General features: G+C 44.8%; 1 protein-coding gene across 1 annotated transcript in view; it reads right to left on the reverse strand.

Annotated features, from left to right (window-relative positions):
• Positions 1-6,105: 6,105 nt before the first annotated feature.
• LOC142774256 (uncharacterized) overlaps positions 6,106-14,051 on the reverse strand; it is a 96,205-nt gene continuing 88,259 nt past the window's right edge. Inside the window, exons 11-12 of the mRNA XM_075874644.1 lie at positions 7,616-7,732; positions 6,106-6,581 (exon numbers count right to left, since the gene is read on the reverse strand). Coding sequence (XP_075730759.1) covers positions 6,423-6,581; positions 7,616-7,732 — 276 coding nt within the window. The 3' untranslated portion in view covers positions 6,106-6,422. The remainder of the gene's footprint in view (positions 6,582-7,615; positions 7,733-14,051) is intronic.

Here is a 14,051-nt window from a genome sequence, read left to right on the forward strand (position 1 = left end):
AGACTGTTGCAGCCTAAAGACAGCTGAGACCATATTTATTTATTTATTTATTTATTTATTCAGAAGATACTGCAGACACAGTAAGGATCCAAGCAGGAGGGTCAGAAGAGTATAATGTAAACAGATATAAAAAGAGAATAAAAGAAACGTTATGGTTGAAAAATAAGCAAAATCTTTTAACTGGACGTGAAGCAGTGGACAAAAGTGAACAATTTGAAGCAGAAGAGAACAAAACCTTTCAATTGCACAACGGTACTATAGCTCCGAATAATATATTAGCAAAGTATCAGAAGATGCGCAAGGAGAACTGACGTATTCAAGAACTCATATTATTGATGGCGTCAGGCCTGCATAAAATAGCTCCGATTGAGTCGTTCCAATCGGCTATAGTACAGGCTTGTACGTCTCTCGTACCACGAGGAGAGACAATCGTTCTAGCAAGAAGTGGGCATATTTCTCATGAATCATCACTGTTGCACCGCATTTTAGCTCCAGTTACTGGCATTTTAAAGCGCAGGTGGGTTTAACAGTCACTAGTCAATTGCCTTTCAGAAATTCAGAAGTAGACATTGTGGAAAGACTTTTATGATAGAATATGTCATTATTTGTAGAGAACATTTTATAATAGTTTTTTATTCTGTTTTTATTATCTTTTTCACTCTCTCTTAAAACCTTTTATTGCAATTTCCCATCGGAGAAGTGTGCCAGCGGCAATGTGAACGCCGGCAATTTTTTTAGTTTTTGTTTTTCAATAAAGATCCTCTCTCCAAGTTAGCCAGTGCTGTAATGAATGAATTTCTGTTTGGCGAAAGAAGACTTACGATTACAGTGGAGCCCTCAGTTTAGAGCGCATGTAACCTGTGTCCACTTGCGAGTTCTACTGATCAGCTTGAGCCATTATTTCTGGCGTCGAAAAGGACAGTGCAAGCTCCCACTGCTCCCATATTAGCGTGTTGTTCATGGCTGCCACCTTTGCGAGTTGGCTAGTTCATGCAACGAGATAAAGCGTTGGGTTCTCCTCACGTAGCTGACAGTTGGTGTAATATTTTGCGGAAGAGATTTTACTATGTAGACTCAGATTTGGATAAACACTAGTCCGCAGCCGCCTCCATGCAACAATTGGATCTCTACTGAAGACATTGTTCGAAGAAATTCTTCGCTTGTACCAGTCAAGGAGACGTTAGCAGCAGCTTGCAGCCAACGTCTCCATTAGTTTATTCCAAAGGTATTCAATTAAACCAGCTGCGAAATTGCGTACGGAAACCAAATTGGCTGATCCTGCGGGAATCAGCAGGCTGTCACACCATCTGGTAGCTACGAGGCAAAACACAAAATAACGCGTTTGGTATAGTAACTTTGCTGTTCAATAGGTGACAATCGGAACACTCCCGCCGTCTCGGCTAATGTTGTGTCAAAAAAACTCCAGTTTATTCAACCTGAAGACTGCGGGGAGACAACTTTTCTTGACCGTGCTGAGAAACCTACCGAAGAAGAGCTCATTTCTGATACCACTCCGAAACACAGTACTTAGCTCTACTGATATATTTTCGTTTGTGTCAGGAAAATAAAAATTGTTTCACTTATTTCGAGACACGGACAGTGGCGGGAATTGGCAGGCAAAGTGCAGTTATTGTTCACTTTGCAAGAAAGCTTTCTTTTTCTTTGGATTTCTTAGCGCAACTTTTGCACCTCACCAGTTTTCAAAATTAAACATGACTACCGTGACGTTCTGAGTCTGAGCGCGGCAGCAGACGCGCTGTTTAGTACTCAAAGAAAAGTACACTCGCATTCTGACCCCACAATTCACACTAAACCATCGAAACGTTCCTCCTATCAAAATTTCTGTGTATATAATTTTCTATATGCATTATTGATGGGAAGTAGCAAGACAAATATCGGCCGCAAACTGCCCTGCTACTTACTTCCGCAAGTAGCAGAGCCGCTCCGGCTTTGTAGCCTTATTCTCTTATGTCAAGATAAGTTTTCGCTGAGCTGCTGGTTGTTCCGCAGGACTTACTTCACTTTATTCTTTTGTTTGCAGTAACCATTGACCGAATTGTTTTTGTTACTGTAGGACGAGAATGAGAAGAAACTAAAGAAAAACAAACTATGGCACACGGCGCTGACCGCAGTGTAGCACGTTGTTTTTTCAACCTTTTCATCACTTTTGTCTCTGCTCTAACAAATCAATCATTACGGACGAGCCCATTTCGTGTTACCCTTGTGTATTGTCTTGTATCTTCCATATTTCATTTATTACTATGTTTCACATGCTCTGAATACTGTTCAAGACAGACTTCATATTTGTTTCACTGATTTTTCTTTCGAAGTCTATTCACAGTTTGTTCCAACATTGTTTTATTTTATCTACTCCTGCCTATGGCTTGTAAAGCAAGCTCACAGTATCAAATTATTAAATAAATAAATTCCGAAAACTACAACATTCACTTTCTCGCAATGACTAAAAGAAATAGCTTTGGCAAAAAGAATGATGACATTGTATTCGTGGGGTGATGCGCTAAGAGATTGAGCTCATTTTTAAAAAAACTGGTGGACCCTTAAGATTTGCCTACACCAGCTGAACGTGATAGCAATTTTTCTTCCTAGTGCGCTCTTCAAAGACTTAGTACATAAAATCTGTTCAAACTTGCTGTGAACCCACTACGTTGCCTTTAGGCTGCAGTAGTGAATGTGTTTTTTGCTGTGGGTGACTGGCTGGTGTGTTCTGACGCCACATGGTAGTGCACGCTTGTGCCACGCATTATTACGGCAGTATTTCATTGTGAAACATGTACACATGACTCGCGTAATGTGTGAACCTTCAAAGATAATTTCACTGCATTGGCAGCTAAAGGAAGTTATTTGCTACACTAGCCACTCAGACGACCTAGGTTCGATTGCCACGCAGACCCAGAATTTGTCATATTATCTTCACATTTCTCGATTTTTCGGTCAGGCAAAGATGGCCAATTTTTCGGTCCCGCAAAGATACGTTTTCGCTCACAACCGACGACGCCGACCCTGACACTTCGATTAAACGAGCTCTTTAACGTTATCAAGTTACTATTTTGAAGCTTCAATATTATCTATAGTGTTGTGTAGCCGAGTTAAAACTTTTTCATTTTCCCCTTTACAATTTAACCTAGGACTGACCGAGTCGGCAGCTAATGCACTGTAGTAGTCCTAAACTACCTGCGCTGAGCGACAAAAATTGCAATGCTTGCAAGGATGCGTTCCTTGAGAGCGTTTAATTTCATTACACAATGCACAGATGGTAATCGGGGGCTGGTATCCACGCGAGTTCTTTGAGAGGCACGTGAACCGCCATGGGAATGACGAGAAGTAGCTTTGAACTTGCTTCGCATGCATTTCTTTCTTGAAATTCACGATGCCTAATTACCGAGATTTAACCAAGAAAATTTGGTTGTTTTCACTTAAAATTCACTTAAGGCTTTGATGCGTAAAACATACTGCATAAAGTTCGCGTGAGCGTGCGACTCATGAGAAGCCCGACTAATTTCAATCATCAGGGCATGCATGGCGGCGCATTTCTGATGCCGATTGAATATCATTCAATACTGATTTTAGCAACATTGAAAACAGTCTTAAGTGGCCTGCGCACACGAACGCGGTTATCCAGTCGCTTAAGCATTTTTGCGTCATGTGTGAACTGGCCTTCAAGAATAGTGCTACGGAAATTTTCTGCATACAGAGACGGCTCTCAGCAAATGTGAAGTATGGCAAGTGCTGATAACATAATTTTAGTACATAAGGTGATTTTTCCATGGCGCACCTACCAACATCGACCTTAGCTTGACGTCTATTCGGCGTCGTGGCCTCTCGGAAAAGCTTTTAGAACAGTACTTCGGGCCGTATAAGGTTCTGTGGTGTCTCAGTGACGTCAACTATGAGATCATTCTCGGTAGTGCGCACTGCTCCAAGCGTCAAAGCGCCAGATGTCACGCACGTTGTTGGAGCGAACCTGTATTTCTCGGAATGAACTTATGCGCTGCAAGCGAGTACAAACCATTGCGATTATTAGGCATCGGGACTACGCTTTCTTGGAAGGGAGGCTGATGTCATGACTAAAATCTGGCAGGGTATAGCGAGGACAAAGAAGTGAAAAACACCAGCAGCAACCACCCAGATCTGAAAAGACGATGTTGAGTCTTCTGCTCGTCTTTTTCGATCTGTGAATACAGACCGGTGCTGTAGTTGACCGCCGCCGCCGCCACCGGTGGTGTCCGTAACCACGTCACACGAAATTGAAAAAAAAAAGCTATTACCAATGACACAGTGATTCCGGGTCAGCTGGGTGCCAGCCCAGCATTTTACCACTGAGCTATGCCGGTGGTTAGGACTTGTTAGGAAACTTGCGTTAAGCAGGCTTGATGTCGGCAAAGTGATCGCGTTAATACGACTTGTACTGCGTTTAAAAAGAGCGAAAGAAGAACCAGCCATCGTACAATACAAATAGCGTAACAAGTGGGTCATCCAATTTTCCAAGACATCAAGCCATTACAAAAGCTTGTTCTTGTTATGCTATTAACTGTGGCGCATACCCACTTCAGGCATAATTATTCTTCGTCGTCAGCCACTGCATTGCTAGCAAGCGTACAATTCCTAGCAAGTGTTCAGCGGATACCACGCGTCTTGGAAGAATGAAAAAACATGGCATAGTGAATGCCAGCCTACCATAATGTGCTTGCAGCAGTTACCCAATAGTGTTTGGAAAAGGCTCTGAAAGGCCGCTTTTCTAGCTATCGCTGTGACTGTGCTGCGCCTTGCGCGCAGGCCTGGCGTTTTTTCCTTGCCTCACCGGGGTCCTACCTCCTGTCATTTCCACATTTCGACATTGGTCAGCACTAACTCTAACGACTCCCGCGGCAGCCAGGGTAATTTGTATTACGTCAGGTACCAAAAATTCCAAAATGGCCAAATGTTCATCACCAAGGGGGCCACGGAGCACAGCGGCCATGTGAACATAACGCCACCTTACGCGAGCACGTGGCGAGAAGCTCATACCGTGTTTAAACGTCATAGTACAGTAGGAACTGAAACTGGCGGTTACCGTCACTAGTGTGTACTAGAATTCTAGTACGCTCCATTGTAACTGTTTTTAAAGACGATAGTTTTACTGAGGATACTTTAGTGCAGAAATTTTGCTCTAGCTGTCTGTCTGTCACGTGATTCAGCAACTCGGTTTAAGCACTTGCTGAACGCTCCGCAATCTGGGGTGGTCGCTTTCATACTTGTGAGCACTGTCAAATAAAAGCAAATATTACGCATACACGAGGCGCAACATCAATACCTAAGAGCTAGCGGGTGTGTTCTTCAACTGAAAAGTAAGCAAATACGTAATTGAGACACTGACGTTCCTCAAGCTCCGCTAAAGCTGCGACGTTATGCACAATGAAAATGCAACGTTAAGCACAGAGTGAATTATGAGTAGGGTGAAGCGTCCATCCGTTCATGTGTCCGTCCATGCGAGCATGCGCCCATGCGTCCGATCGCGTTCGAGAATGCAGACTTCGCGTGGGTAACACCGACAAGACGCGAGCCAAGGCAGCCGAGCGCAAGCGTCAAGGTGCCCGCCACTCTGCCTCGTTCATGCCCCACCAACGATCCGTCACGTACAGCGACTATCCAGGAGAGAGAGAGAGAGAGGCACTTGTTCTTTGCGTACCCAGGCACAGCCCGTGCAGCAGCCAATTGGAAAGTAGCGGTACAGCGGCTTTTAGAATATCCTTACTCAACTGCAGTTTGTATGTACTTCTATGAGACAGCTCCGTCTATTATACTGTTTGGGAGATACTGCCTTTTCTTTCTTGTCTCTTCTGCACTCGGTTGCGCGTGACGCGTGACAACGTTAGACTTAGAGGAGCTTCGCCCCTAAAAAAGCTCTCTGCTTACATGGTGCTGCCACCTGGCAGTGGTCCGACATTCCGCACAAGCTCACGTTTCCTCATGCTACTGCAAAGTGGCATCCATATCTCACGCAGCACCATCTCTCACACGTATGAGACCAGGACTCATTAGTACGGCCGGCGGAAGACCATCATCTTTCGATGACATTTGCAGCAAAGCACGCAGGCACGAGGCAAATTTTTCAGGGTGCACACACGCATAGCAGTACATTTTTATTTGACATAAAAAAAGTTGTGCTCTTAATCTCTTTAGCTACCGTATAAATGTCAAGCAATGACTTCGCCAATATAAGTGGCGTTTGCAACTTGCCTGACGCCCTTTTTTACAAGACTGCGAGTTGTTCAGATCCAAAGTTTACATCAAAGTACAAGGACATTCATGATTTCTTAGTTTAATATTTACACGAAGACGTGTTTTCTGTCCGTCACTTGCCGCCGAAAGTCGCCACTGGCAGCGCGCGTGCTCCCCCTCCCGAGAGTTTTCTCGGCCCGTTGTCACTTGACCCCGAATTCCGTTTTGGCAACTGATATTCGACTGAACGCATCGTCATTGCGTAAGCTGCAGCCTTTGATGAAGTTGCCGAGGTTGACGTCCATCAGAAGTAGGGCCATGTTGTCGCGCAGATTCGTCGATAGTTCCTTGAGTTTCTGTGCCTGCACCGTAGAGATAAAGAATGCTTAGCGCGGAGAATTTTATGAAATGGATGTGCATGCAATCATCAGTGACGGGACGGACGAGTGTGGCTGATGCACGTCACTGCTATTGAAAATAGAGAAAGCGTGGATGCATTTTTTTAAAAGAAAAAGAAAGTGCTTTTTAAAACCAAAGAATGAAATAAACTCTGGCCACAGAACTATGACGCTACATCTGCGGAAGGTGGTCACGCTAGCCGGTTTTCGCTCGAACCGTAACTTTTTTTTTGCCTTATGTAAACATTACGCATATTAAGAGTTGAATGCTCCTCACTAATATTATTAGGCTGCCACGTTGCTCAAGCTATCGGTATATTGTCACGACGTCAAAACAGAGGTCTTGCCGCAGAGATTGAGACACCAGAAGCAGGTCGATCTTTTAATTCAACCGCGCAAGCGAGTTCTCCTTTCTCGTTCATTTCGTAAACCTTCGTGGCACATGCACAACTGACATGGTCTATCTTGAGCAAGCACGTGACAATAATTGCCATACTTAGTAACGCTTCTATTGCTTAGTGCGCCAATTCCGCAATTACAAAAATGAACATTTTCCGAGCCATTACAGCACCTCCAGTGGAAACTGCCGTATACTCCTAATTGCTGGCCCTTGGCCTTGTAAACTAGCGCTTCTTCGCAATGCCACGACGAATGCTCGTTTCCCCCTGAAGGGTAGTCGCAAAATGCCTCTGAATCTCAGAGTACTTCATTGTGTCAATATTGGTTTTACCAGCTTCTACTCAAATGGCATGGGGCAGCGTAGCAAAATGAGAAAAGCAGATTGTCTCCCACGTGCCGGTAGACAATCTCAAAGGCTTCTGTTTGCATTGTAGTTCACCTTACGACGCCAGGCGTCACTCGCCTCTCACTTTTCATTGTGCTGTAGCCACTAAATAGCAAAGCACGTGACTTTAAGACGTCCCCGAGTATGTGCAGACTAAACACCCCCCCCTCCCCAAGCGCGCACGCGCACAATTGGAGGCGTTTAAAGGACTCACTTTGTATTTGATCGAATCTTCGTCTTCATAAAGAAAAATGTACGAACGATTGCTCTCTGCGAAGGCCAGGTTGACATCAGGAAACACTTTCTTCTTAATGTAGTCGGCTTTGCAGGGCTGCAAAAAAAAAAAGGTCAACCCCTTGAGATATGATGTCGAACTGTGTTGACACTTTTATTTGAGCTTGCTCCTTGGACCACTGAACGAGAAATCAAGTACATTGCGCGTAGGATAAAAGGAATCTTTTGCGTAATCAATGTGGTTTGCGTAACACAAGAGTGCTACGCATGACTTTAGCTAATAGATTACTTCGGTGAAGGCAATGTCATGTTATACGTACAGTATTTTGGAACCGAATTGAAAAATGTTTTTTCAAGGTGGAAATGAATGCGGCGAAAAAAAAGCTGAATTACTGCATATGTGCTTCATATATTCTTATATTACGATAAATGACCGCATATTATTAAGTAAATAATTAAACTAAGAATACCTGATAGTCGCACGAAAGAACATACTGAATCTTTTTCTTTCTTGGAATGTGATATCGGGTGCTCTTCAAACTTTGTTGTTCGATTGAGACAAATTCGTAGACAGTCGATCATAAGTCGCGCTGGAGAGGGTTACAAAAAGATTAGCATTTTGGCCTCAGGATTTTCAGCAGGGTCATACTTTGCGATCATTTGTTTTGAAACAACAAGATGTAAGCTGTGTTAGCTATGGTAAAAAGATACACCGGAAGGTTAGTGCCGAGGGAATATGTAATAGCTAACACAAGGCCTGACCTGACCATCAACTGGCGGCCTTCTCAGGGGTTGGCGACCCTATGAGTTGGATGACGAAGTCCAAAGGGGGTAGGAACTTTGCAGGAAAAGATAAACCAATCTTCGAGTTGACAATAACGGTTGTTCATAGTGAATAGATACAGATAGTCATCATTAAAATGTTACCAGGAGAGAATAATAATCTTTGTCTATAATCAATAAAATAGCACCGCCAAGGTGGTCTAGTGACAAAGATACTCGGCTGCACAGCAGATGGTTGAGGTATCAAATCCCGGCTGCGGCGGCTGCATTTTTGACGAAGGCAACAATCCTGTAGGCCCTTGTGCTCAGAATAGGGCGCACGTTAAAGAACCCCTGGTGGTCTAAATTTCCGGAGTGTTCCACTACGGCGTCTCTCATAATAATATGCTCGTTTTGAAGCGTTAAACCCCTCTTATCAATCAATCAATTGAATAGAATTGACGAACCATCAATAATTGTTAGGATGGGCTATAGGGGGAAGTTATCTGGATAAGTGTGAATAGAAGAAACACTACCCAATGAAAGATATCTCTCTTTCTGTATAATTACACCCGAGGTCAAATATATACACTGCGTTTTTAAGCTTTATGTGACAAAATAGAACCGAGCGTCATGAGAACACCAGAGGGAGCCACACAGGATCGGTCGAGGCTCGTCTGTAGGTCAGACGTAAGAATAGCAGTCGAAAATGGCAATGCTATCAGTAATTTTGGCAAAGGACGAGCACACAGCTATACTCATTAAAATGAAGGTGTCGAACCACCGTGTAACGGTTCATTGAAATAATATAAGGTAAGCATATGTACCTAGTGGCTGACAGCTCCACTTCAAATCGACTCCTACATTGTACGGGTACAGTCTGAAGGCTTTTATTTTTAATTGCTATGGCAACTATATGGCCACTTTCCGCGGGTTGACCTGTTTTTGTCGTCACTGTCATCGTAATGTCCCGCATCAAGTCGAATATGATAATATTCACCCGCACACCGTATGTTCTTCCCGCGAGTAGAAACGCTCGAGCGTAGATGATGAACGCGGCAGCTGCAGAGATCAATCACGTCGGGCCGCATCTGTCGCTCAGATGGCGCATGCTATGTTATGTTCCCGCCTGTGAAACCCGTCTTCGAATTCTGAAGCTGAAAAAATGCCCCGCCCGTCTTGAACGAGCATGGAATAACATGGGTGGTGGTGCGGGTGAATTGTTGGAACAACAGCTTTAAGAATCCGTTCTATGGGCGCTGTTGCGATCACTGGCGCGCGTGCTGGCTTGCCAGGCATGAGTAGTCAGTTCGTGTACTCTTCTACATACATGGGACAGTGGGGCTGTGTACTTTTACGCCAGTGCTTCGTACAATTACGCGACATCGGATTCAAAGAGATGACTACCAGCCTTACTTCGCACGACATGATAATTTGTTGCTATCGCACTTATATCTTCGCCTTTGTGCAGAAACTAATTTTTTCACAGTGAAAACTGTCATGCGATCACAACAGACACCACTCTTGGCACCGTAGTTGTCCGCCGCTGGTATCGAAAACCACCATCGCGAAAAGTAATAAAAACTAACTAAATACCTAGGACCTAATGGGATTCGAACCCTGACCCTCTGCGTGGCAGCTCAGTACCAAAGCAATGAACGGCCCCAATACTTGCAATTCAGTTGCAAACCGACAGTATGCAGCTTTCATGTCTAGCAAAGAATCATGTTAATATGTAAAATATTGTTTTACAACAGTGAAGTAACAACCGGGCGTCGCATTATGCGAATTCGGCGTCGCGAGTGGGTCAATAAATGTTCCAACTCATGACAAAACCTCAGGCATCATTCTTCATTGTTTTCAGTCACACCATGAACAAAGTGGAGGTGTCCATTAAGTGTGCAGAGGCCGGGTACTGCGATTTCCAAAAAAATTAAGAATAATGACATGGTAGATGCTTCCACAATACACAAGCTTATGATAATTTATGACCGAGAGGGTTCCGTGCAAGTGCGATTGTAGTTTTGCGCCAAGAGTGTACAAAAAGGCTCTAAAAACTTGCACCATCGCCCGCTAAAATAAACCATATGTAGATGCAAAGCAGTGGCCACTAAGGCTTGTATACACAGGCATTGGCGTTGACGCTGGCGCTCGTCGCAGCGTTATGGAAGAGGGAAACCCTGGCAGGCGCAAAGCCCGCCGTGATGTACCAGTGTTTGCTACTGGAACATGTCACTCACTACTGATGGGCAATGAGAGACATACGACTCCAACTGGACACAGATACCCCTATTCCGCCTATAGTTAATGCGCATGCCGCGAATACTTATTGTTCAACAACACACTGATGAAATTTCCCAGCAGCACTACCTTGAAGGCTAAAATTTAGTGCCTATATATACGAGGGGGCCTGTGAACGGCTGCGCAACTCAAGTAGTTAGTTTTATTCAATAAAAAAAACCCTCTAGCAGACGCTGCTTGCGTCGACGTTGCGAGGAGAGAGAAGGGAAAGGTAGCAGAGGAAAGAGAAGGAAGCGCTCATGTGCAATGCGAGTGTAAGCACCACTGCGGAGGAATGGCTTGAGAAGAGAGAGGGGGGAGCGACCGTACCATATGCTAGCAGACGCCGCTCGCATCGGCGTTGCGAGTCGAGAGATGGGGGAGAAGCGCGCGCATGCGCAGTAATGGTGGTCACGCCACACACCGGATTGAGCTCGTCAAACAGATGTTTCGCATCTAAAAGGCCACTCTTCCAGTTGTCACTGCGACTGCGCTGCGCCTTCCGCGCTGGCCTGGTGCTTTAGTTTACATTTTTTGAGACGTGTAATACGCAGCATCTTATGGTGGAGTTCAATCTGGTGTGTTACCCCTCTAACTGCGCAGGTGCAACAGCTGGTCCAAACTTTGCCACAACGCACCCACGTGCTAGCTGGCCTCCGTAAGGGGCTGAGTAGGATGCTGTGGTCCCACCTCTTTACGCTCTCTCAGCAATCGCATGATGTCGGAGAACGAGATTCTGCAGACGCGCGATGAACGCAGCTGCTCCCGCGTGGCGTGGCGATAAAACCGCGAGGCATGCTTCAACAAGATCATGACGAGCAACAGCAACAGAAGCTACTGTGAATTCATGGTGTACTTTATACCCCTGTCACACGGGCACTTAAAAGTCTTTTAAGTAAGCGGTCTTTTTCCGAAAAGGAGTTCCTGACAGCAGACACACGGCACAGAGCGAACTCATTTTCAGAAGCGGTCTTTTTCGTAAACGGCGTTCGTCGATCTCTTTTACGGCTCTGAATGAGTAGCCTCGAAACCAGTGGGCGCCAGCAATTTTCGAGTGGTGGAAAAAAAAAAGAGCGAATGCTTATTTTTCTGTCATCAAAACTCTTTGTAAAAACAAATTTCATATCCTGCAGAAGGTGTAATGAACTCTTTTAATGGTTATTTCCTTTTCTAGTCTCGTAAGCAGCTACAAGTTTACAACGCGTCGGCAATATCACGTGGTGACGCTCGGTCTTGCGCTGCTTTATCCTCTCCTTGGCGGCTTTTGCAGCGTCTGCCTTGCTTTCCAGAGCGAGAAGGCAGGCCGTGAGGCTTGCGATCCTCGCTTTTTTCTCCCGTACGGTCGTCCATAACGTGCCGAGAGCAGTCGAGAGCAGCGAAAAACAAATACGGTAAATAAAAGCACAGTGGTGCCAGACGGACTTGTGCACGTCGCTATTATGGGAATGCTTCCTTAACTAGTGCAAAAAACTTTCACATTGGTGTTTCTTCATCTCTTATTTTTCAATTTATTTGAAGAAACGAGCAGTGCAACAAGTCTTTAATTTGTACATCGTGATACATTGTTTAATTTTCATTGCTTCTCTTTTAACTGCTAGCGCCACGCTTTCGCTAGCGTCTTCGAACGAAAACACTAAAAGGAGATCGTTGCTGCCGTGTGTCTGCGCCGCAAACACCTCTTTGTTAAAAGTCTTTCAACTTCGTAAAAGACCGCTTACTTAAAAGACTTTTTGCGTGCCCGTGTGACACAGGTATTACACACAAGGACGCGTTAACATCGAGCGAGGAGCTCGTGATGAAGGGAAGTTTAAGGCCCGTATTCACAAACGCTCCTCCACTCGACCCTTCGCTCGAAACGCTCCTTAAGTGGCGTTTTCCCATTCACAAACCACCCTTCACTTGAAATGCTTCCTTCACTTGAGAAAATCTTGAGCATTTCCTCGAGATTGTCAAGGAAGCGATCGAGCTACCTTGAATCGTCCCTCGAGTGAAATATTTGCGCCAGCATCGCGTCCATGGCGGAGCCCGTCTCGCTTTGACAGCGTTGATCGATTAATTTGGCTGCCACCGCCGCGTTCTTTCGACAATGACGGTGCGCGTTTACTACGGAGCTGTCTTCGAATGGTTCAGCAACGGCTACTGTGGCGCCGGGACAAGCGGGCGGGGTGTCAAGAGGAGCACTCACCAGTGCCATGATGTGTTGCGTTCCGTGCATGAGCCAGTGGATTACCTGCCTTCAGGTGTGCGTATACTCCTCGTGCGAGTGCTCCATGACTTACTGCGGATTCCAATGCTTTGAAGTGTTTTAATGAAGCTCGCACACCGCATCAGTTCAAGCGTGGTGCGAAAGCTTGACAAGCAAGTGGCATAGCAAACTTTTGATGCGCTGGGTTCACCGTGCTTTAGAATGGCTTCCTCTCCGGTGAACATTTGCTGCCCTAGCCTAAATTTACGACGAAGCACACCTCCATTAGACGACCATCTGTACCAATGAGAAAGTAAGTTCTCCTGTGTTATTTTTTATTTTTATCCTGCTTCCGTGAGATTACTATTAAAGACAGTTTAGGAAAAGCACAACACAATACATTGGGCGCAATGAGTGTGCTGCTGTAGCTACTACGCGTGAAACATAGCTTCTCTATACAGTGTCTATGCAGCTCACAATACCAATGAACAACCAAGTACAAATTTAGGGGATCAAGCAGATGATCATGCTGTGTGAAACATGCATGTACGCAAACGTGTGTCAAGTGTCGTATGAAAACGCAAACATATGAAATATAAATACAGCAGATACATAATGAGATTGTTTTTTTTAATTTAACCCCATTCCTACCCCCCGAAGACGAATTGCGGGCTATGGCACTGATTCGTGCAATTAGTTAATGAAATTATATACACATATGCCTGGTCAGCTGCCCAAGTGCCTGAACCAAACATGTGTCAAAATAGTCAAGCTCAATACTTCAACCATGTCTGTTCTTTAACGCGAGACATACTAATGAATGTGTGCACCGCTAGAATCAAAGAAAAATGCGGCTTTTGTATCCAACCTATTACGTTTTTCTAATACTATTTCTTGCCTCTTATGTGCAGGGGACCAGCTGCCGACAGAAGAACACAGAAAAAAGGCCTCCTAAAATCTGCCGTATTATCAATGCATTGCAGAGTTTGCACGACTGTATACAAAAGCACAAAAACAGCAGTGAATGCGTGCAGCTACACTGCATTAGGCGCGCTATGGTGTCTACTTCCTTAATCTTATTTATAATGTCCTCCGAGCTCGTACTATATCTTTACAGTGTGTAGGTTGCATATGTTTGATTGATTAACACTTTTCATTTGTATCTTATGTTTGCCACGTTGCTCCTCAT

This window comes from Rhipicephalus microplus, chromosome 10 (assembly GCF_043290135.1).
Source record: "Rhipicephalus microplus isolate Deutch F79 chromosome 10, USDA_Rmic, whole genome shotgun sequence".
NCBI classification, from domain to species: domain Eukaryota; kingdom Metazoa; phylum Arthropoda; class Arachnida; order Ixodida; family Ixodidae; genus Rhipicephalus; species Rhipicephalus microplus.